The 24,778-nt window shown below is 40.8% G+C and overlaps 1 protein-coding gene across 1 annotated transcript in view; it reads left to right on the forward strand.

Annotated features, from left to right (window-relative positions):
* agbl4 (AGBL carboxypeptidase 4) overlaps positions 1–24,778 on the forward strand; it is a 318,197-nt gene that overhangs the window by 273,788 nt on the left and 19,631 nt on the right. The window contains exons 7-9 of the mRNA XM_059341738.1: positions 11,210–11,299; positions 13,674–13,788; positions 15,527–15,638. Coding sequence (XP_059197721.1) covers positions 11,210–11,299; positions 13,674–13,788; positions 15,527–15,638 — 317 coding nt within the window. The remainder of the gene's footprint in view (positions 1–11,209; positions 11,300–13,673; positions 13,789–15,526; positions 15,639–24,778) is intronic.

Raw genomic sequence — 24,778 nt, forward strand, 5'->3', positions numbered from 1 at the left:
AGGTAGAATCGAACAGAATAGAAAGGGAGGGAAATTGACTGAAAGACATAGCTGGGAGGTGTGACGGCGGTTATTAAAGCTGGGATGCACTATGGTTGTTTACCTCAGCCCGGCTGTATTGTTGTGGCTCAGAAATTATTGATAGGTAGGAAAAGACGGAGTAATAAAGAACTACACATCACTTCTGTCTGTACGTCCGACTGTCTGACTGCTCTGCTTGTCAGATGGGCTTTAGTTACAGCTCCTCTCTGAAAAGCAACGCTGGTTTGACTGACATTTAAGAACAAACTGTGTCCTCTTTGTCCGTATAGTGCTCCAGTGCAGGTGTATGTGTAGCTGTTTTTCCCTGTAGTATGTTGCATTTTCCAAATACACAATCATGTACAGTACACACACACACATGCACAAACACACTCCTACACTGTGGTGCAGCAATAGGGCAGCGCAGTAGGGGGTATATCCCTGGGAAATCATTTCTCCCTCTCCTTTCTTCCTATTTGTAACTTGTCCTTTCAAGCAAGACGGCCCTTAAAGTTCAGTGGCGCATTCTTCAAAAAAGGCTATTACTGGCTGCCTCTGATTCTGTATCATGCCGCGCACAGACCAGCCATCCCTCCTTTTTATGTCCCTCTCCTCCTGTCATCATTTTCTGAAGGCAAGAGAGGAGAAGTCAGGGTTTTAGAAACGCCTGTGACCAATGCCTTGAAACCCTAAGCAGTCCCCGCCTCTGACTTTGCGCCAGACGTCCGTATCATATCGCTAAAAGGGCCTATTGCTTTTGATACTTGACAGAGCCTCCTCTTTGTCTCTCTCTCAGTGAATCTCTGTCTCGCCCTCTGTGCCAACTGTCTATCACACTTGTTCTCTACACTTACTGGGCTCCATAAAACAGTGTGTGACTGTAAGAGATACGGGCTCGCTTCTGAGAGGCATGAAGAAAAGCTTGTTGTTGGCCCTGACAATGAATAAAGGTTACACATACGCACAGTAGACAGCGGTCATGAGGCTGAATTTATCCGCCTTTGTGGCATCCTAAACACATTTTTGACATTTGGATTAGTTATTTTAAAATGAAATGTGTTTTTAAATAAATATGTTGTGATATTACACCGTTCCACTGCCTAAAAGAAAGGTTACTGATCTCCTTACCACATTTTATTTCTCTCTTTTTTTTTAGATTTTGTTTTGGATTTCCTCCAACATGTTAATTTATTACATCCCTCTCTTTTATTATATTATCTGTATTTAATCTGACAATGCAATTTAACATAGTCCCAATGCAAAAGCATGAGACTTGTGTGCTGCAGAGAGAGTTTATAGCTATTGTTTATTCTCAACTTTGTACAGTGTTATTAAAATATACAGCTTTCAGTATCAGACAACCATAATTCACTACTAACTTGGCAACACATTGATATGCACATCAGACAATGCATACCACAGTACACCAACACGCCTTGGTCAGGTCAAGTTTATTTATATTATACACTTCGTACAACAGACGCAGTCTGCTTCAAAATAAAAATCAGAACAAAAATAGGGAAAGATCAAACATGACATAAACATAAAAATAAGAAGTCATTACATAAAATAATCGAAGGTAACATAAAAACATAATATGGTATGACAAAGCTTTCAAGACATGTTGTTTATTTGTTGCTGTCAAAATGTTCTCTACTATGCTCTAAGAACTGAAAAGTAAAAAGATTTTACAATATATTAATCAAATATTTTTCCCTCTGATGACTAAATCTGACAAGGTCGTGTTGACAAACTGACGCACCAAAGAAGTTAATGGTTCATTCAACCTTGGTAGTTCCAACCTTTTAATTCAGTGAATGGCAGCAAAGCTCCCTGGTGGTAATTAAACATTTATGTCTTAATATTGTACACCTTGAGGAAGAAATTGATACATTATTTGATTTCTTCTGATGCCTTAGGCTGTTTGGGTGTGGTTACAGCTGAGACAGCTCATTTCTGACTTCTAATTTAGTATCATGTTGGTATTTTAATCATTTAGATCATTATTGTCGTGGTGCTTCCCCTTGACTTGACATGTGTGACCCTGACAGGACCAGAGCTCACTGTCTGCTTCCAAAGGCCCTCGTCCCATCTCCACCTTTCATCATTAACATAATTATAAAGCCGCTCAGCTCGGGCTTGAATGCTGATGGCTGGCTAACACCTTGTTTGGGACAGAACGTTTCCCCTTCTTCCCGTCCCTCCGTCAGCGTGTCTCCCTCTGTCACTCTGCCACTCCCATCGTCTGTGACCTCCACTGTCATCACGGCTGCCCTTGAGGAGCAGAAATCTCTCCATTTCACAGGGACCAGCCATAAGGGGGCTTGATTGCGGCAAATTGATCCATAATCACACAGCGCTCAGAGCTTTTTATCCTGCCGCCTCTTCATCTCCACTTTAGAGGCCCGCCGTTGGCGTATTTACATGCTGTCATCTCAAGGGTTTCCTCTGCTCCCGCCCTTCTCTCTGTCTCTTTTTCCTCTCTTTCTTTTTCTCTTTATTTCTCCCTCTCTACCCTTCATTCCCTTTATGACACTCCCAATTTTCTTTTCTCTCCTTCTCTCTGTGCCTCCCCTCTCTGTCTGGATGTGTCTCGACACGGCCATTGTAATCCCCTCCCAAGACCTCTCTCTCTCTCTCTCTCTCTCTCTCTCTCTCTCCCTCTCGTACACACACACACACACACACACACACACACTCAAATACACCTCTGACCACCACATCTCTGCTTTTGATTGCTCTCTTCAGCTACACACACATCCTAGATGGATACGATGGCAAAGGAGACGGAGAGGAAGTGAAGGAGGGAGGCGGTACAGTGGTGTAGAGATGAGTAGATGATGGAGACCCAAGCCAGTGTGACTCTCTTTGTCTCTGTCTCTTGTCTCCTTTGTTTCTTTGTCTTCTGTCCATCTGTCGAGTTCAAAATGGCTTCATTGGCTTGACTATAATTATAGTTAGCTCATGTCAGGGTGCATTCAGTTTAAACTGGGAAGTTAATGGACATTTCTGGAACTGGATATACTGTTTATGAGCACTTTTGTATTATTTATCTTATTAAATCAGTTGTTCACACATACTACATGTTGCCACGGTGGTTAAAGGTGGAAAATACCATAACTATATACTATATAAATAATGGACATAGTCACCGTGACGTCACCCATTGGTTTGTGGACTGCTCATTTGAGGCATCGAGGTCAGCGTTACACTCGTCAGCATCTTGTGTCATCATCTTTTTTTTGGGAAACGGGGAGCAGACCATATTTGGACTGTGGAGGAGCGAGAGGGATCTGACGACACTGACTACACTCCTCTCTACACCTCAACCTGACTGAGAGAAGCTGCTGCTAATTCATGTTAGCATTAATTGGAGCATTAACTGGGATGTTCATTTTGGCTGTCAAAAAACAAAAAGAAAATATACGTTACTTACCTAAGAAAAAAGAACAGCGACTCCTTGGAGTGTCTATTATTATCTATTGTTTTGTTTAAACGTTATTGACACGTTGCCATGGATACACATTGTTCTGCTTCTCTTCTGACAGCTAGCCTCAATGAAAGGTAGCGACTCCCCAAATCATACGATTCTTTATCTTCTATTTTCTCCTAAATCGGGCCATTATTTACACTATTAACATCAAATCGTCTTGAAGAAGATTTTTTTGAGACTAGTGTTGTCCTAAGAAAAATTCTGAGTTAATAAATCAAGTGAGAAGTTTTCTCATTTTGTATTAAAATGAATGGACGCAAATGCTTCTGCAGCCACCGTCAGCACCCACTGCTGGAATTTTCGGTAGAATGCAGCTTAAGGTACTTCCTGGTTTACCTCACTGAGCCGGAGGTTGCCAACTGGAAATGACCCTATAATGCATTGTTATCATCTGTTTTTTCTAACAATCGCTAACCTGGCTAGAGTAAACCCAACTTCCCTGACCCGATTAAATAACCTTTTTCCGTCTTGTTGCACTAAAACGCGGTAATCTTGAGTGTGACGTAGTATTCAGTATTTTTAGTCCAATATTTTGAGGGCTTTAAAAAAGCAACTACAATATACTTTACAGAAATTATAATTGAATATGATGAGATCAAATATGGTTTTACAGTTTAACGTGATGGTGAGAACTGAAGAAAAGAGGTGAATAACAGGAGTTAGATTTTGAAGGAACTCAGTAAAGTTTCATGTGTTGTTCTGGTTTCTTTTATTTTCTGCTTGTCTTTGTTCCCGCTTCACCTCTGTCTTACTGTTTGTCTCTCTGTCTCCCTCTTGGTGTCCTCTGTCTTTGTATCAATCATCCCCTGAGTCCCTGTCCATCCAGCTGCCTGTGTAAACATCCTCTCCTCTGTAGCTTTCTTTCTTCGTCTGTTCAGAGAAAACACCGTGGCCCCATTGTATGACAATTAGCTGTGTGTATGCAGGGACACCATTTGTCTCTCTTACAGCATACCCCCCCACCCCCCCTCACCTCACCCAGAGTTTAGCTGTAATGTGTGGTGTGTGAAGTGACAGGGGATGCTTTATGAATGTGTGAGGAGGCCTTGGCAGTGCCCCTGCCTCCCTACAATAAGATGAGATGAATAAATCTGAGACATGCCACAGGCTCTCTAGCACCTACAGACACAAACACACACCACAATTTTAAGGCAGGGACCTGGTCAATTCCTGGAGAAGAAAACAGCATCATAAAACTCTTATCACTTTAGAGCCCTCCGCACTTCAGCGCATATCCCCGTTCCTCTCAGTCTTCCTTTTTTCTTCTGTCTTTCTTCCTCTCTCTCTCTCACTGTTTGTCCTTGAGGTGGCAGAGGGTGGTGTCAGCGGGTGGAGTGAGTGGTGGGAGGGGTGTGAAGAGGTGCAGAGCTTTGATGCTTGTTGGGGTTCACTCAGCTGGGCAGTACACGGTGCTGCGTCTCGTCCCAAGGCTCTGTATAAATTCAACGCCACTGACAATTTACAGCTCGCGCCCATCCTCGATATGACGCACTGAGCAGGGCGCCAAGCGTGTCTTGTTGCCATCTCGCCAAAGTGAGGCTAATTTATTACAGTGTAAAACCCACAGAGCAGAGAGAGGGGGGAGATATAGAGAGGCCTTGGTTTGAGACTTGTGGTATAATGTGTTATAAAGCTGTGGCCAGTGTGACATTGTTTTTTATTGTATCACTGTGTACAGGGGTTGCAGTATGTTGCAGTGCATTTCACCTCCTCATAGTGTGCCAAAGAGTTTAGATATTCCATTTTTCATCTGGTTTAAAGGGACTCAACTCGATATTCAGAGCATATCTATGCTTCAGAGTCTGAGCAGGGTTTGTTTTCCCAACCTGACACATATGGACACTTGGTCAGGACCCCTTGGCGTCATTTTTCAAAGCACTTGTTAGCCTGTCAAATGTCACTTGAAGAGACACCACAAAGAAACATAAAATGACCACAAAGAGATTCAAAGAAACAAAATAACTACAAAAAGGGACAAACGGTTTGTGTGTCTTGCTCCTTTGTGCAGATATCAACAAGATCTCCAACCTAAACAACAGAAGAGGTCGTCTGTCAATACCACCCATAAGGACCAATATGAGCATTTGTCCAAATTACCCATATGAGCATTTCACAGTTTTCGGGACAAAGCGGAGCGTTCTTAAAAAATCGTCATTATACATAGACGCATGGTTCGCTGTTCTAAAAAAAGGCTGCAGTTTCATTAAATTTAGGCTACAAAACCACTGAACTAGGTTTAGGGCTAATACATCCTGGTAAGGAATTATAAAAAAGTCAGTTTAAACAGTAAATAAATGGACATAAATGCCGGAGTGGAAGTAGTTACGAGGGCGACGTGACTACTGGGAGTGACATAATTACATGGTGCACAAAACGTTAGGCACAGACATGAACCCCGTTCTCCAATGTTTGTTCAACCTATCTGCCCCGAGTGCAACTTCTGTGATTTATACGCCGCATCAGCGTCATTCATGATACGACAGCCGCTAGAGGGCAGTGGAGGACAGTCTAAAAATGATTTTGCTGCCTGTACGAATGGCCTACAGGGTCGTTTTTGAGGGGAGACTACTGTATCTGTGTTTAGGGACCCCTTGTCTCAAAAACCACCAATGACCAGCAACCACAACAGAGAACTAAGAAAGCTCAGATTAAAACACACAGACGGAGTGTGAAACCATTACTCCACTATATCTTTAGACAGCAAAACTTTTTTTGTTGCTATATTAATGTTCTGAATGTCATATACAGCTACTTTAATATAAATACTATTTAGTGTCCTATAAGTGGCGGTAGTCTTAAATTGTTTCTCAGCCTCTACGTCTCAAAGTTTGGACACGGTTGATATTAAAAAAAGAGTAAGCAAAACCTGCCTCTAACTCCCTAAATCAAATTTACTTTTTAAAGTGGGTAAATGTATTTAAATATATGCCATGATGCTTCAAGAAGGTCTTGACAGGGCTTCCTTTGTACCTGCCGAAGAAGAATGATGACGAAGATCTCAGTTAATTACATCACGTCACAACTTATGAGATTGAACCCAAAGTTCCCAGGACTGCTGTCACAGAAAGAGCTGACCAGCACAATCAGGACTGACCTTCAGAATCCATTAGATTTATGTTGTTTTTCACAGGCACTTTGCTTCTCTACAGTAATTTACATATTTATCAGAGCTGATCGTAGTTTGACATCCTTTAATTTTTTTTTCCCTCTCGGCGAGCTGCGAGAGAATGAGCAGTAATGTGCCGTACAGTGCAGCGCGTGACTTTGGCAGGTGAGAAATATGCTGAGGAAGCACTTTGATTTGGAAGTGTGGGCATAAATTTTGCCTCCGCTGCTTTCACTCACTCATTGTCAGATCCCCCTCCCCCGCTCGGCCCCCACTCTCTTACTGTAAACCCTCTCTCACTCTCATTCACTCTCTTCCTCCTTCCTTTTCCACCTTATGTCTATACTTCTATATTTTTTTTAAGTCGTGTTCTCTGAGCTACTGTGACAGGCCCACAGAGGACTGAGATGATGTGAAGGTTAAAGAGGGTCATAATTTAGAGACATGGCCTCTCAGAAGTAGGTAAAGTTGTCACAGCAGTCAAGAATTACAGTCACAAAAGCTGCATATAGATGAATGGTAGTTTTGCTAAGTTAGAGAGAATGTGTTTTAATTTTTTTTCTTTTAAAATCACAGAGCACCATATTCCTCTTTTTCAACATGTGTGGCTGCTCTGTTACATGGACACAAAAAGTGAGGGAAGATTCTTGGCCAGTCTCTACCTTTAATTTCAATGTTTAGTGCACCACATTCTCTAATATTTAAAAGATATTAGAGTATGTCCCTCCTAATACTCACGCTCTTTATTGGCATTGGCTGATGCCTGCCTTCACAAGGCTGATGATGAATTTATTATACACGGTCACCCATAAAGTTGGAATAATTGTGTTTTCAGACACAATCCTCTGTAAATTGTGGTTTCATTTTCATTGTGATATGTTTGGAAGAGATTGATTAATAAAGTAATTTCATGGAAAGAGGTAAAAAAAAAAAAAATTTTACAACTTTATGGGAAATGTAAGTGTAGTATTTCAGGTACTATATTAACAGTTTTTATTTATTATTTATTCATGTAATGTGTTACACACTTTTATTTTTTCTATCTGATGATAATATGCTGTTTTTCAGATAAATTAATCGTTTCAAAGTTTCATTTTTTGATAATGTGTGGATATTTATTTAGTTGACACTTTTTAGAAAAAAATTAAAATAAGTGCACTTCTGATAGAGTACAGTACCTTACTTAAGCAAACAGAGACAATGCAGTACAATTTTTTTTTAAACTAAATAAACAATGCATTTTCATTTAAGTTTAAAAAATGTGTGTCTGTTGTAATTATGTTTTATATATAAGTTGTTGTATTTTATCAAATACAAAACAACATTATCACTATCAGCCCCTCACTCTCTAAATATCTGTATCAGCTATTAAAAACCCATATATGTCGACCACCGAAATATCAGACTAGACTACCTCTTTCATCTACACAAACAAACACACACAGCAGGAGAGAAATTCACCTTTTTCTCAGCCATAATGAACGCACAGCCGTGCTACTGCTGTTGAATCGATCAGTCAATGGACAGAAAATTACTCTGCAACTGTTAATCGACTATTCGTTACAGTCATTTATCAAACAAAAGTGTAAAATATATGCTGATTCAAGCTTCTCCAATGTACATTAAACCTCATTTATATCAATGTAAATTAAAGATCTTTGGGTTTTGGACTGTTAGTTGAACTAAAGAAGCAATTTTACAATGTCACAGTAGGCTGCAGGAAATTGTGCCGCGCATATTCGACTATTTTCTATCATTTCATGCTCTAAATAATGAATCCACTAATCAAAAATATAATCAATAATTTAAATACTCATTAGTTGCCGCCCTAATGTACACACATACAGCATAATGCAAACCCAATCATGATTAAAAACTTGGAGGAAAATGTTGCACATCCCAAAAGACAAACAAAGATGATGAAATGAATTAAAGTCTTTCTACTGATACAAATGGTTGTGATGTTGGTTTGACATTCAGCTCAGCATGGAAGGAATTTACTGTTGAAACATTGTTCTGAGTTGTTCTACCCTCCTACTACAATTTCTTATAAAAACTGCAAAGAGAGAAGGAGTTCCAGGAAACCGAGTTAAATAATTTCTGTTACTTTTGAAAGCTCCCTTTCAGTCAAATTCCCCTCTTTCTCTTTCTCTTTCTCTTCTGTCTTTCATTCTCTCTTTCCCCGTCTCCGTGGCGGCCCCCCGCCTGCTGATCTCTACTGACACCTTGAGGTCAGGAGATGCTCCTGCAGCGCTGTGTTCAACCAGAACATGACCCTCACCTTCATGTTATATGTCACTCCCACCTGAGCCAAAAAATGTGATTTCCCTTTCCATGCAGTCGAGCTGTGGTGCTCGGTATGGTGCTGGTTCCCTCTCGGCGTCGGGGCGCCTATGGAATAGTGGGACTTAATTTTGTGCTACAATGCTTGGCTGAGCACAGCCAGATACAGAGGAATGCAGAGATACAGACACATAAACACAACAGCTACTTGGGGAGCGTTTGTGAGAGCCCTGAGGAGACATAGTCACACACACACACACACACAGACACAGCAATGTGGGATAAACAGTGGATCCATTGTAAGCTCCAGGAGCCTGCTGTAAGAGATTGTTTTGATGAAGCAGCAAGGGCACACTAGCACTGAGACTAAATGTAGCATGGCCACGATGGTTGAATTCCCTGACAGTCGGGACCTTGGCAGCTGCCTCTGGTTTGGCTCACAACTTTCTGGGTTCTTGGTTTTACTGTAGGGAGAAAGGCTGCGTGTATGTCTGCCTGTGATTTTTTTCTCGTTCCTGATTGCAGCTTTGTACAGTACAATGTGTGTGTGTTCTTGTATCAGGAGCCTGTGTGGTGGCCTGGGGTCGAGGCCAAAGTAGAATTTCTAAGTGATGGAATTTCACAGCCACCGAGCACCCAGCGGCCGGCCAAACCGCAAGCACTCACATTTACAACAAACGGCCCGCCCCGCTCCACGGAGACTCCTGAATGGCAAAGCCATTTGTCTCTGTGAAGGGCAGAGGGAGAGAAAAACGAAATAAAATCAGAGGGAGAGTACTTAAATGGAACAACGCTTTTTTTTCTCTTTTTTTATTGTTTACAACCCCTTACACACACACTCTCTCTCTCACACACACATACACATAAAAGCACACACACACTGCTGTGAGGCTAAATTGGAATTAAGGAGAAGGAAAGGTGCATAGCCTGTTGCTAATTAGCATTTTCTCTGCTCAGCAGAAGCGGGTGGACGAATCGATAAGATATTAAGTTTGTGTATAGCGATGAGGCGCGCAATCACTTTCATCCATTAGCAACAGCAGATTGGAAGAGAAACACTGGCCAAGAAAACAGCAAAATTTTGACCTCTGTGATTATCAACTGGGCTAGAATCGCAGTACGGACGCTGTTTGTTTTTATTTTATGCAGTCTGTTTATTGCACGGCATTTGAGAAATGTGAGAAAGAATGATCCTCAAAATATCTACGGTAATAAAGGAAGTTAAAATAATCTCTTACAACTGGTTCTGACTTTTAGAATTGAGCATTTTCACCATAGACTCACTCTGGAATTTACAGAGCCCGGGGAGAGACATGGAGGGAAACAAAAATTGCTTTTGAGAGCTGCCACACACTCTCCTCTCAGTGAAGTAGCCTCCTAGCCGTAAGGAGTTAAGTCAAGGGATGTGAGGTGCACTAGCAAGCTAATTTTTGTCTAATTTCTTGTCAAAGAAACAGTAAATTTATCAAATCCATATTGCTATGTTCCAAGCTACTGAAGAACTCGCAAAAGTACAACCGTTTTTTCCTCATTATATTCCTTTTTTGGACACAGTCGAAATTTACCCACAAACATCTCACAACTATCAAATAAAATGTGCAAACACTTAAGATCCTTCTTTTGTAAATAGTTGTTTCAAACCTAGTCATTCACATCTCCAGAATGAAGGAATAAAAGGTCCATGTTCTGAATTGTCTTGACGGGAGAACCCGATACCCCTCTTTGTTTCAGAAAATCTCTCCATTTGAACATTTTCAGGTTTGAAAGGTTCAACTAACTATATATGCAAAAATCCACCAATAGACCGAAAATGTTTAAGAAAAGTCTCCAAGGTCCAACTCAACTGTCCAACAGAGTGAGAGCAGGGAAGGAGAGAAGTGTCTAGCCAGAGAGAAGTCTTTGTCCAGACCTGAAGACTTAAATCAAAGAAGACCTCTATCGGATCACACCTGTTGCTGGCTGATCCCGACCTCTGTAGATCTATAATTCACCTCGCCCAGTTGAATATTCTGTGCCCTGTGTTGGTTTGATGTTTGATTCATGTGTGTCTGGCTAAAAATGGACGGCCATGTCTGTGTGTGTTTTGACCCGGCCTCTCACACTGGACTGTAATAGGATACTTGTGTACCTTACTCTGATAGCACCTTAAGATAATAATATTTTAGTCTAATCTAAACATAAGAGTTTTTAAAGTTGCCCTCTATATGTCAACTTGAACTTGTGCATTAACAACACCACCTCTTTCTCCCGTTTTCTTTTCTTTACACCTTCCTCCCCCTTTCTCGCTCCTCTCTCTCGCCCCGCAGATCATCTAGATCCAGAGAGGGAGAAGAAGCTGGTCTTTCTTACAGCTCGTGTTCACCCTGGAGAGTCTCCTGCCTCTTTTATTTGTCAAGGTAAAGTTTTAATATAAGGTCGATGCCCTGTTTCATAGATTCAGATGCAGCATTGCTGACCTGTATGTTGTTTAGTCGTACAGAACCAAAATGTGTCTGAGTTCATTATAGGTGGTGTTCAAAACGTAGGTACACATCTTTATTTACTTAGTCAACATGTTATTCAATATATTTTCTGTTTAAATGAACACCTACTATTTTTGCCATTGGGATTTGCAAGTGACACAAGTGACAAAAGAATTGTCAAAACAATGCAACATCACATTTTTTGCAGTATGATTCAAGATCCCAATATTCTGTACTACCTATTTTAAATGTTTTCCCTTAATTGTGAAATTAAACTGAAGTATTTGATTATGTCTAGGCAATATGTGTATGTATAAACATAAGCTATGTTTATAACATAACTGTCATTTCACGTTCACATTCATGCAAGACACATGCACTGGTTTCCTGGGTGAAATGCCTGTGTTTATTTGACCCATGCATCTAATAGCCCCCTTCTAACTCATATCTATGAGACTGATAACCGTTGATAATGCCCATTCAATTGATTGATAACATTTGAAGCAGTTGTCTGGATCCTACATTTCCCATGATGCAACTCAAAGGGATCTTTTGTTAAATTTCCTATGCTTTATAACTGCTCTAATATTTTGAACTCCATAACCAAGTTTTCAATACAGATTTGCAGTAACAAGTTTGACGTATTGCAGAAACATGATGGTGCAACATGACAGACTGTGTAGCCCCTCATAGAATGTGTTTAGCAAAATTCCTGTTAAAGTGCCGTAACGAGTGTTGCCGGCAAAATTGGCGTCCATTCACATTGCAATCTGGCATCGTGGAATAAAGTGGGAGTTGACATTTGTGGCGTGTGACAGCAGCTGTGCTACTGTGCTATACTGCCACTGCTGCAGTACGTGTACAATAAACGATGAAAGCAGCGAGTGATGATCCTGGAGGAACTGCTCGTCATCTTTCTTATTACATGAGTGTTGGTATCACAAGTAACGTAGGTCATCTATTTTCCGTCTTTCCAGCCCTGCCAGTCCACATTAAGCTCACCAATGCAACGCCTCTGTTACTGCCTCCAAAGGCGGGACAGAGCCGGGATCACTTGGTCCCCCATCACACCTCTGGCACGATTGCAGGCAAACCGCCACAAAGGCGTCGATATCACGGTTTGAAATGGCATTCTGAAACCTGTTATATGAAGGGTTCATTCTCAGCTCACATAACAGAACCATTCTTAGATTCAGGTGATTAAAGACTACCAATAGATCCCCCTAAATCCCACACACTGCTCCTTTTATACTTTTTCAAGACAAATGTTCTGCACCTGAACCACAGATGTCTATATGTTACAGGAATAGGTACAAGAACTTGTGCTTCTATATAATATCTCAGGAAACACAATCTGAGGATATCATAGGGTAGCATTGTCTCAAAACTAATAAAACAGTTTGAAAACTGAGAACCTTTGGGAAATTGTCTCCTTGTGCGGTACAGTAGTTTTAGCAGGATTTAATGACTTTTAGCTCCCTGCCTCCTGTTCAGACTGAGGTGAGTGGGCAGGTTCGCTCCTTCTGGGTCCCACTTCCTTGTTTATAGGTAGGCGGTTTGAAGAGACGAGGGTCTGGTGCGATAAAAGGACGGAGGGCACAGCCTTACCTTTAGCAGTGGTCCCTGTCCACTACTTTGACTCAGTGAAACAGACTGAGGAAAGTCCATTAACGCTAACAAGGTGTGGAGATGCCGTTTGAGAGAAAGTGACTATCTATCCATCCATCCATCCATCTATCTATCTATCTATCTATCTATCTATCTATCTATCTATCTATCTATCTATCTATCTATCTATCTATCTATCTATCTATCTATCTATCTATCTATCTATCTATCTATCTATCTATCTATCTATCTATCTATCTATCTATCTATCTATCTATCTATCTATCTATCTATCTATCCATACATCCATACATCCATCCTTCCATCCATCCATCCATCCAGCGACTTATTTTTCTATCTAATCTACCTACAGTATCAGTTGTGTGTTGCAGTGTGTGTGTGCATCATCGTGAATCAGATGAGTTGGCTTCCAGCCCGCTGTGTGCTGTCTGTTTTTCCAGCGCCGTCAGCTCCATTCCATTTGTATCGATTTGGGCTTGACGTCTCCTATTCCTCCCCCGATTCTGACGATGCCCCCTCGCTGTCCTTCCCTCTCCTTTTGTTTCTCAAAACTCAATTAACTGCCAGCCCGTCTTCGGTTTTCTTTTCAAGTCTATTTCCCTCTGTGTGTGTGTGTGTGTGTGTGTGTGTGTGTGTGTGTGTGTGTGTGTGTGTGTGTGTTTATGTGTACGTTTGATAGGTGTGATCGACTTCCTGGTGAGCCAGCATCCTGTGGCTCAGATCCTAAGAGATCATGTGATCTTCAAGATAGTCCCCATGCTGAATCCTGATGGAGTCTACCTGGGCAACTACAGGTATGCAAACATGCATCTTTTAATTCTTAATTTGAATGCAACACAGAATAGAATTCACACATTACATGGTTTTATTTCCTGCTATGTGGGATTATATCCTCTTAACTCCACCTTTAGGGAGCTTAATGAATTCATATAGCTCACAGCAGTGCATTTGTTCGAAGATAGTATTTGGCCGTAGGGCTGTTCTCTCTGCCAGTCTCTCTGTCCATCCTCTCCTCCTCCCTGTCTTTAACACTATTGCTGCAGCTCTGTGGGCATCCTCCTCTCCTCTATTTTCCTCTCTTCTCTTTCCCTTCTTCATAATTGCCTTTTACTTAATAGGCTCAGCCCCAGGAATACTAATGCACACTGAGATAAGCATCAGCAGCGTGCTCCCAGTGTGTTTGTGAGTGCCATCTAGTGGCAGTGCTTTGTCACTGCCTCCAAAAATATTTGCAGGGAAGCTCAGTTGCAGCCCAACAGTGACAGTCTCTATAATAATGTTGACTGTGATTGGTGACTGCTTAAAGGCTATTTTCATTAGCTTGCTTTCACATTGAGTGGCGATGAGCAGCGTATTGACAAAATGTGAGTAGTGATGGTCCTAACCTCACCAATCACACATGCTCATTCATACCCATGCATACATCTCTCTCACAAACACTAACACACACACACACACACACACACACAGCCGTCCCTGCAGGATACAGTGCAGAGCCGAGTGAAATGGATACATGCAGAGCAAAGAATCAATGTCAGTTAACCTGGGATGAGTATTTTCTTCATGGCTGGCTGCACTGCTCAGATGCTCTATAGTATCAGTAACTCCTGTATAATTACCAAGGGCTTTAGTAAATGCCAAAGATATACACATGGCAACAAACAGGGCCACCCAGAGTCCATCTTTACATGCAAACATCCCATTATGGTAATTGAAGGTTGCTGGAATCACTTAAGAGTGGCAATACACCTCTATATAGTACCAGTTTGCATCCATTCATCTATTAGGGAGCCACCAAAAGGTCACAGTGGGAATTTTTGTTTTTATTTTATTTTAGGTCTGAACTTTAGGTCTAGATCTTTGTGTTCCCTAAACTGAACAGGGAACTATAAACAGGGAAGTGTAAAACTGATAAACTGGAGTAAGAAAGTAAATATTTCTATAGATTAGGGTGAATGCAAAAAATACTGAAAGGACCGAAGCGACACATCACACATTTGATTACTTTAAACTCAATCTGATCAAATAGAAGAAAATACTTGCAACTCAACTTGGACTTTAACAACTTTGACTCATGACTTCCCTTTGACTTGAGCATTTAATGTCAGTCAAGTCTCCTTATTGAAATCAACATCATCTTTCTCTCTTTTCACCTCCGTGGTGCTAAAAGGTGCGCAGTAACAGCACCTACTTTTCTACTTTTTTCACTTCTTTATTAATTAAAATATGCTAAATTAAAGCCCAATCAAGTGGTTTATAAATGTGATATCTACCATTTCTGACAGGAGACAACATTATTGTTTTAGTAATAATTTTTTTATCATTCTCACTTATCTCTTGGTTCTGCAGGGATGGTTATACCTGTGATACCTTAAATCATTAGGAATATTTTTTGTAAGGCAGCACGCAATATAGTTTTCCATTAAAACTGTGCGTGCGTGTGTGTGTGTGTGTGTGTGTGTGTGTGTGTGTGTGTGTGTGTGTGTGCGTGTGTGTGTGTGTGTGTGTGTGTGTGTGTGTGTGTGTGTACAGGTGTTCTTTGATGGGTTTCGACCTGAATCGTCACTGGCAGGATCCCTCTCCATGGGCCCACCCCACGCTGCACGCTGTCAAACAACTCATAGTGCAGATGAACCAAGACCCGGTGAGTGAGCAAGCGAGCACACACACATGCACATGCACACGCACACACACACACATGCACACATGTCCTCCACACTGTGCTCAACATTCCTTCACCACAGCAGTGGTAGAACAGTTTTCTGCCTCCCTGCTTGGTTCAGCATGTTCCTCCAATCTGTGTTTAGGCTGTGTGCACTGGGGAGCAGGGATAGGCTAGTCAGCACCTCCAGAATGTCAGCTTGGCTCTCCTGGCCATTCAAAACATATTACTGAAGCAAGTCTCTGTGCTTTCAGTCCGAAACTCTACTGTAACTTTTCCCTTCTCCAGTTTTAGTCTTTCAGTCAGAGGAACACGAGGCAGGCCAGGGATTTTTCTCTTTGTTCCTGATGTTAATTATAAGCAGAGCGGCAGGTTGGTGGGATTATTGAAGGTCAGTGTGTGTCCTGGGAATACTCTGCCCTTTTGTACACTCCTCTAATCCTGATAAGAGAGGGAGCGGGCCGGGGCGGGATGCAGGGCAGGCCAGAGATGGGGTGAGGCACGGGGCTGGCATCGGGCAGATTAACCTTTTCCCCCGGCGCTGACACACTGATCGATAGACTCTGTCATGGCAGGGTGATCCACTCATGCCTGTCATTCACACACGCCAACACATACTGAGCAAACAGACACACACACACACACACACACACACACACACACTCTTTCATCACACTACGAGAATACTGCAATGCACAAACAGGTGTTCTCCGATGTTTGTTTCTCCAGCCAATAAAAGGTATTTTTCTCTCAGAGATGCAAACTTAAACAGATGCATATGAATAAATTACAACTATCACATTATAATATATATTAGTGGTTTCCAACTTTGGGGTTGAGCCCCTCTCAGGGGCCGGGGGATGAAGCTAAGGGGTCACAAGATGTTTGCAGGTGCATGAAATGGGGCTATCAATATTTCAGATTTACACTACATGATTTTTAAGACTAAACTGATTTATAATTACAATATTATTGTGATATATCTATATAGAAAAAAAATACTGTCAGTTTAAATATTTTTTTTACTTTGTTATTTTGCATTTTATCTCTTTTTCTGGCAAATTAATTGCACTCAAAATTTAAATGAAGGGAAAGATTGTAACAATAGCTGTACAAAAGAGGGGGGAAAAGGAGAAACATAAACTATTTAGAGACACTGGATTATGTATACAATATTATCTTATATGTATTATTTACATAATTTAAAAATTAAATTTTTTAAATGTCACAGTTATTGTTAAAGAGCTATATTGCAACCCTCCTCATAGGATATTAAAGGGAAAAACACAAACATTAAATTTGTTTTGCAGATATTTAATCAAATAAGTGCATTTGCAGATAAATCTTTGCTCTTTTCCTGTGAAATAGTGTTTCATTTTACTTCTTCATGCCTCTTAAGAATAATCAAAATTAAATTATACATTGTTTCACAGTTAGAGACCAAAAGAAAAGAAAAGAAAAGAAAAGTTAGGGACCATTGATTTAGAGTCATTGCATATATGCAGTCCCATTCACATTCAGCCAGATTTTTACCATATATTGCTGGAGCCTAATAAAATAACTTATTGGCCTGCCACCACAGTGACTTTAAGTTGTCTGGCTCGATAAATGCAGCCTCCAGACAACACAGTATTGGGCCATATGTTTCTTAAGTCCACTCCTGCTGGTTAGATGCCTCCTATTCCTTCTCCTTCGCTGTTGATAACCATCCCACCAGCACTTGTCCTCCCGTAGCCCCCCCTTCTCCCTGATGATTGCCTTTAGTCTTGCAGAGTTAATTTGGAGGCTTGGACAACCTCTCCTCTTCTGTCTCTCTCTCGCCACAGCCAGTTAATCCCATCAGACACACTACTCATGTCTGGGGCTCCCAGATGCCAGTTTCAATGCCAACTCTGCAGCCAGGAGGCCCTGTGCTGCTGCCCTCCATTCATGCTCATCTCACACAGCGGGCATAGAGTCTAATGAGGCTACCAGGGTTGGAGGGCTCCACTGGAGGACTCCATTAACAGGAGATCAGCAGCCACTGCGGCAGAACAGTTGGGATAAACTTGCATATGTGGCCCATTTATTAGCTGCTAACTGACTGTGGTCATTTGTTTAAAAACTAGTGAGAGGAAGCAGTAATGGAAGGTCACTATCCATTTTCATACTTCCCCCTTACTATTGTGCATAAAAGTTTTCAAGTACAGCGTGGGTAGTTCTGGTTCAAATAGATATTAACCTCAAAATCATTTGTCAGAAAACTAAATTATCCAAATTATCCCATTATTTATGATGTTCTTGCATCTAAAAACACATTTTGGTATCTGCCAGAAGTGTGGAGAAAAAATTCCAGAGGTTCAGTGATAGCTTATTGTGTATACAGTATAAAATAGTGTTACAAGTAAATGTTCTGCATTAAAAATGTTACTCCTAATTATTATCATTACAATAGATAAGAGGTATTGAAGCATTAATGTGTTCATCACTTATGTTGCAGCTGGTAACATGGTGCTAATTTTAATTAGCACTGCTGGGTGACTTGTGAATTGCATCAAGGGAGCAATCAAGTTTTAATCTATAATATTATAACATAATTTATTTGTTGACAATTCATTGATTGAATCTGAAAAGTAACAAAAGTATGAGGTAGCAGGAAAAGGAAATACTAAAATATGTAAAAAAATAAATAAATAAATAAAAGTATCTCAAAAATGTACTTAACTACAGTACTAGCTCTATTTTGTCATTCATTTTGTTGTTTCTTGCTGTTCAATTTATAAAAGTGTGTTGGGAATGCAGGTCATGATGCTGTAACAGGACAAATACTGTCACTGTTGATGGAGTCTGTAGGCTACAGAATAATATAATGGACTGTCCCTGATAAGCAAAGGCAGAGTTTTATCTGTCAGTGGTTCTTGATTTACACAAAGTATTGCAATAATCCTTCTCTTGCACTGATTGGGGGAAATCTACCCAAGAACTACAAACCCCAACATTAAAAAAATACCACAGATTGTCGGATTTTTGGAGTTACAGCTTAAACTTTTAGGTTAAGCGTGATGGCCGGCATGAGTCATTATGTTTCAGTACAGATTACCTCTTGAATTCAACATTTTTAACAAATAAATGTATCTTTCATTGCCAAAAACTAAAGAACTATATCCCGATGATTAAATAGTAAATGGGTAAATGGGGTGCACTTATATAATTAAAATAAGATTAAACCCCAACCATGCGCTGACTTTAGAATATAAACTGCACTGTAATGTGACTTCTCCTGTAAATGATCATAAAGATTGTGAGAAAATCCTGGTTACAGCGCTACTGATAAATATGCAGCTCAGCGTATCACACCACACAAGAGTTCATGCTCTCGCCTCATAATACAACCAAGTAATAAAACTAGTCATAATAACAGTAATTTAGTGTGATGTCCACCACACAGAGTCATTCAATATGTGCTTCTTTCTGAGTCTCAAGACTAAAAACTCTTTGTAAGTCCCAGTATTCTACAAGTACGACCTTAACTTTTGTAAAAACCAATGCAGATTGTGAATTTAATTCAAGCTGCAGTGCAATTTTTTCTTTGGGGCTTCAGGCACATAAATCTGACCCTGACTTTTTGTCAATCACCACGACTTCTTTACTACTTTAGATACCAACAATTCTGTGCATAAGGCATCATAATTCAAAGTCACATTGCCCTCTGTTGCACAAAGGAGCCATTCAGTTTGAAACCCCATCAACCATTCTTGTGACAGACACCCTCGTCACTCCAAAGCGATTCTCCATCATTGTGAATTCAGCTGCACTCTCTTTCTGCTGGGAAAATAGCTTCCTTGTTCTGTTCAGGCAATAACTTCAATAACTGGCTGCGAGTTCCCAGACAAGTGCCATTTAAATCAAAGCTTGTTGCAGGAGCAATCTAAGCTGCATTGGTTTTGATGGCTGGAAACTTTTATTTGACAAATATTTGTATATAAATTCAACACTGCTCAGAACATTTGCACTCACTAGAGTTTATGCAAAATCTGTCCTGAACAAGAAATGATGTTTTAAAATCAATGACATAAATTCCCATCAGCCAGCTCACTTGGAACGGTAACATTAATATATGAATACAGAGTTTGTACAGTTACAGTTTGGCATCAGCGCTACGCATCCGTCACTCCTCCCAACAAACAGCCAGCATAAAGAGAGATTGGGAAATGATGATAGCAGATATTCCCCCTTCAGAGGAAATTAAATCAAAGCCTGCAGGATTCTGGAGTTGAGGAGTAGGTAGTAAGGTGCACACATAAAGGGCTAACAAGTGCATGATTTACTCCTTTTTGAGTAAAATCTGTGTATCATTTGATTTGGTTTGATTTTTTTAGTTTCAAAACCTTCTGTCTTTAAGCCAATAGGAAAACTGAAACATCAATATTTTGTTTTGTTTGCGTGATCAGAAAATCTGGGTAATGTCGGACAACTGAGGTGGCACGATGAGACAAGGATTAGCTAGAGAAACTACTTATTATTATTGCAGCCTATATACATTCTTATTGTGGCAGCGACGTTTAGTGTCCGTAGTAATTAGGATGGGAGCAGATAAGGAAATCAGTTGACTTAGTATAAAGAACAACAAAGTCTGCACAGGGAGGAAGTCAGGGTTAAACACAGGCTGAACTCTTTTATATGAGTGGGGAGTAATGAGCAGTCTCAGGCCCCGTTTACACGAGGACGCTCGCGGGTGAAAACGACAAAATCGGAAGTGTGGAGGGGCTTAAAAACGCAAAAATCTGAAACCACCTTCCAAAGTGGAAAAGTTAAATACGCTCTCCCGTGTCCGTCTACACTGACAAGACGCAAAACTCTGATCTGATCTGCTCACGTCACGTATGTGTTTATGTCACATATGCTCCAGTACAGGAAAATAAACAAACGTGGGATTATTTCCATGCGTCGGACCTTCAAGCTGCTCTGGCAGCTCTAATAAACTTACAGGAGTCTTTCCACCAAATGTACAGGATATGAACAGATAGTATTAGTGAACAGAGAAGGATCTGTAATTACCTCTGTCACATTTTGGATGCAGCAATTCGTCGGAGGCGAGCCAGACGGCTGTGAACGAGACCTGGGAGATCTAGTGGATGGTGGAGAACTTTGTGGAAGGAGAAGCTGATGAAAATGTGTGGTGTGAAAACTTCTGCATGCCCAAAGATGCTCTTATCGCTTTAAGTGATGCCGCCTGGATGCATACAATCGAATTTCACACACTTTTGCGTCACCGTATGCAGCAGATTTCCTCCCGAAAATGCTCGTCTAAACGAGGAATAAAAAGTGAAGACGCGACGCCACTTTTGCGTCTTCTGTTCAGACCGTCCTCGTGTAAACGTAGCCTCAGTGAGTTATTTGTTCTTTTTCACGCAGTACGTTCCCTCATCACATGGCAGCTGCATCAGCTCAGTCAGGACAGGAAACAGAAATGATTAGTTCGCAACTCAACTATGCATCCTCATTCATTTTTCATGTGAGTGAAAGGTGTATCAGCCACAAGGCTATGGGCTCGACTGGTTAAAATTAACAAAATTACTTGATAAGCTCAATTTACCATCCAAGAGTCAGTAATAAAAGTCAGTAAAAAGACTCCCAACACTATTACATTAGGTATGATGACATAATGATCTCCTGTGTTGCTAATTTAGGAAATGTTCCTGGGGGCCGTATTAAAGAATAAACAACTCATTTGGCCGTATGAGTTAGAGGACTTCACAGTTTTTGGACCACAGTGGAGTTCTACAGCACAGAGACGCCAGCCACTCACACAATACTTGCTAATAGGATTAGTTCATATTTGCTTTTAGTCTCGTCAGGGGAAGTGTTGCTTATAGTAAAAATAGAAAATATATTTATATAAAGCAGCCTTATTTTTACAGCAACATAATAGACCCAGGTGTTTTGGAGTTAGTGGAGTGAATATTGGGCTCATATTCAAATGGTGACAAGAAGGAGCACTGCACTGGGATGCTCATCCCAGTTCATGTTCATCTACTGGTTGTGTAGTGATGATTTGCTACCATACGAACCACAGTAACAGATAGATGTTTAGCTGAAATCAAAGTTCTGTTGGCGGGTTTGTTTATTTTTCTGCCCTTGGTGGTCCAGAATTGCTTATTGCATCTCTAGAAGTATCTATTACAGATTCTTCACTTAATAAATACAACGATAAATGTAAACTAGAGGTGTGATCAAGTACAGCCTCTGTGTGAATGGCAACTAAGTAAATGCTCATAAGCTGGCTGTAAACTTCCTCTACATCCATCTGAAGGCAAGCTTGCTCAAGCTGTTTCATAAAATTCCATCATTTACCATCTGCAGCTGAACATTGGTCAGCAGGGAAAATGGCTGAAAGAGTCAGTGATGCAAGGAGCTATAATCTGTTCCCAAGCTACCCTGTTGTTTGTTTTGAAAAGAGAGAAATGGAGTGGGATAAAAAAAAAAAGGAAAAGAGACCAAAGAAACAAATGGACCCATCTCCTTCCTAAAGCGTTGCTTTTCCAGCTCATTTATCAAAAGCAGGAGAAGAATTCTTTTTGATTGGCTGATTACCAGAAGCATTCATCACTGGCCGACATATCCCCACCAATTTGACACTGCCATTTTGGATAATTTGTTAAGGATGACAAAGAGGTCATTGTTGCCTTGGCTTCTTTTTGACCTTTTTAATATTAGAAAATTAATTTTCTATCCGAAACAAACGTATTAGGTCCTGTCACAGCACCTAGATGAATTTTGCACCTTGAAATCCTCCCTAATGCCCTCCTTTTGTGTCTCCTACAGCCTCACTCTTTTACTGTTTCTCTTTCTTTGTTCAACAGTCAGATTTGCATTATACTGTATGTGTGAAGCACAAAATGTGTGTGTGTGTGTGTGTTTTTGTCTTATTCTCTGTTTCCCTGTCTTCTCTCTTCTCTCTCCATGTGCGTCGTCCTCTGGTGTCAGCCAACCATTTCTGATCCATTTCTGAGATTTACGGCCAATTTTACCCCATCATCCCTGCGTCGTTTCAATCCCTCCATCATACCTCTTTTATTCTCCCTCCGTTGGAAGCTGAACTGTCTGCTTTTTACAGGAAGATACAGATGAAGCTCTCACACTCTGGCAATTTTTATGCTTTTTTATCAACTTAGTTCACGGGCTTTTGCCTTATCTTAATTTTTTACATAATAGTTCAAATTATTTTTTCAGTACCTCCCCTCCTGCTCCTCTTTGCTTTCTTTTTCTTACCGCCTCTTCCTGTCTGTGCCGATTACCCTCCTTTCCTTCTCCTTCACCTGTTCTCCTGGCAGGCCTTCCCAACAGATGTGGCAGCTTATGTGGCACTAACAGGCCCGAAGCAGAGGGCTGCCTGCGCCCGTTCAGGCTGATTACAAGTCACCTCTGTGTTCATAAACAGACAAATACCGCCATCAATTTGAGAGCACAGTACAGACTGGGAGGGAGAGGGGGAGACAATGAGAGAGACGGAGACAGACGGAGGGAGAGTTTTGTGTCATTTACTTTCGTCCATGGAGCAGGTCATGCCATCTGCCATGTTCTGTCACTGCTACATCATTAGAGGGTCACTGACCACGTGCCCCCCGTGACCCGAATTGGCTTCTGTAATAAAATGTCAGGTAGAGTTTTACAGTGTATAAGTGATATGACGGCTTGTGTGGGAAAGTTTGACTTGTTATGAATATTTGATGCTCATGCAGTTTCACAAATCCCCCCTTTATGTAGCTCCACTGGAATAGACTAGTGCTTCATGCCCTTGATGTAACTAAGTGCATTTACTCAAGTACTGTACTTGAGTACAGTTTCGAGGTACTTGTACTTTGCATTAGTATTTCCATTTCATGTAACTTTATACTTCTCCTCCACTGTTTCAGCTGCCAGCTTTAGTTACTTTTCAGGTCGAGATTTAACATAAAAAAAAAAACATGATACAAGTGACTTTTTTATTTGTTTTATTTTTAAATACACCTCATAAAAGCATGTTAAGTTGTTAAAATGAGCCCTACCTTGAGAAACTTAAAACGCTGCTTACATAAATGCATCAATAGTAATAATCCAATTATATAGTTGGAATATATATAACAATCTGAGTGGGGCCATTCTGCATAATAATACTTTCACTTTTAATACTTAAAGTACATTTTGATGCTGATACTTTTATAGTTTTAGTAATTTTTGAATTTAGGACTTTTGCTTGTAGTGGACTTTCAACATATGGTATTAGTACTTAGGGATCTGAATCCTTCCTACACCACAGACCGCCAAGGCCAGGCCATAACATCTCGCCACTTCCCCTCCACAATCTGATGGGTTATTTCTTGGTCCTGCGACAGTCTTTCATCAAGTTTCATGAAAATCATTGTAATCAGCCTATGTGCTTTGCTGTAATAGCAAGCTTGACAGTAACAACCAGTGTTTCCTCCTCTTTTCCAATAAAAGTAGCAAGCACTAGCTCCAAAAGTTGCTAAAAATCACTAGATGATATCATATGCACCTTGTATGTTGCTCAAGTCATTGTGCGTTCATTAGCAGTGGTTTTGAGAAACTCACTACATCTTATGAGTCCTCCTGCCTGTCCCACACCTCTGCATGACTCAAGAGAAGAGGGCATGGACTGCGACTATTCTGAGCGCCATGCATGGGAATAAATGACAAAATAATAAATTTGAATGTTTCTTGTTTTTTTTAATTGACGCTTTTAAGAATTAAAGTCAGTCAAAGGGTCTGAAAAGATGTTAAATCTTGCAAGAAAAGGTGCCAAGTTGGCAACACTGGTAGTCAGGTAACAAAGAGGGTCTTAGTGAACAGTAAACTTGCATCCCACCAATCACAGGCCTGCTTTCTGGTGCCCACTTTAAGGCAACAAACACCTGCATCACTCCTCCCACAGGCATTAGAGGCAGCAGTTTAATGTTTGATAATATGCATTACATTGCAAGTTAAACTTTCTTCTCTTGGACAAGCAGCAGTTTCCTTCTCCTCACAAGGTATGCTGCTGATGCCAGGAGCTTTATTCAGGAGCTTGTAATCCTGCTTCAATCAGCTCCTTTTCCTTTCCGTGTAAAGATAAGCCCGGCATTTACGGCCCTCATCGCACCCCG

This window comes from Centropristis striata, chromosome 9, assembly GCF_030273125.1.
Source record: "Centropristis striata isolate RG_2023a ecotype Rhode Island chromosome 9, C.striata_1.0, whole genome shotgun sequence".
NCBI classification, from domain to species: domain Eukaryota; kingdom Metazoa; phylum Chordata; class Actinopteri; order Perciformes; family Serranidae; genus Centropristis; species Centropristis striata.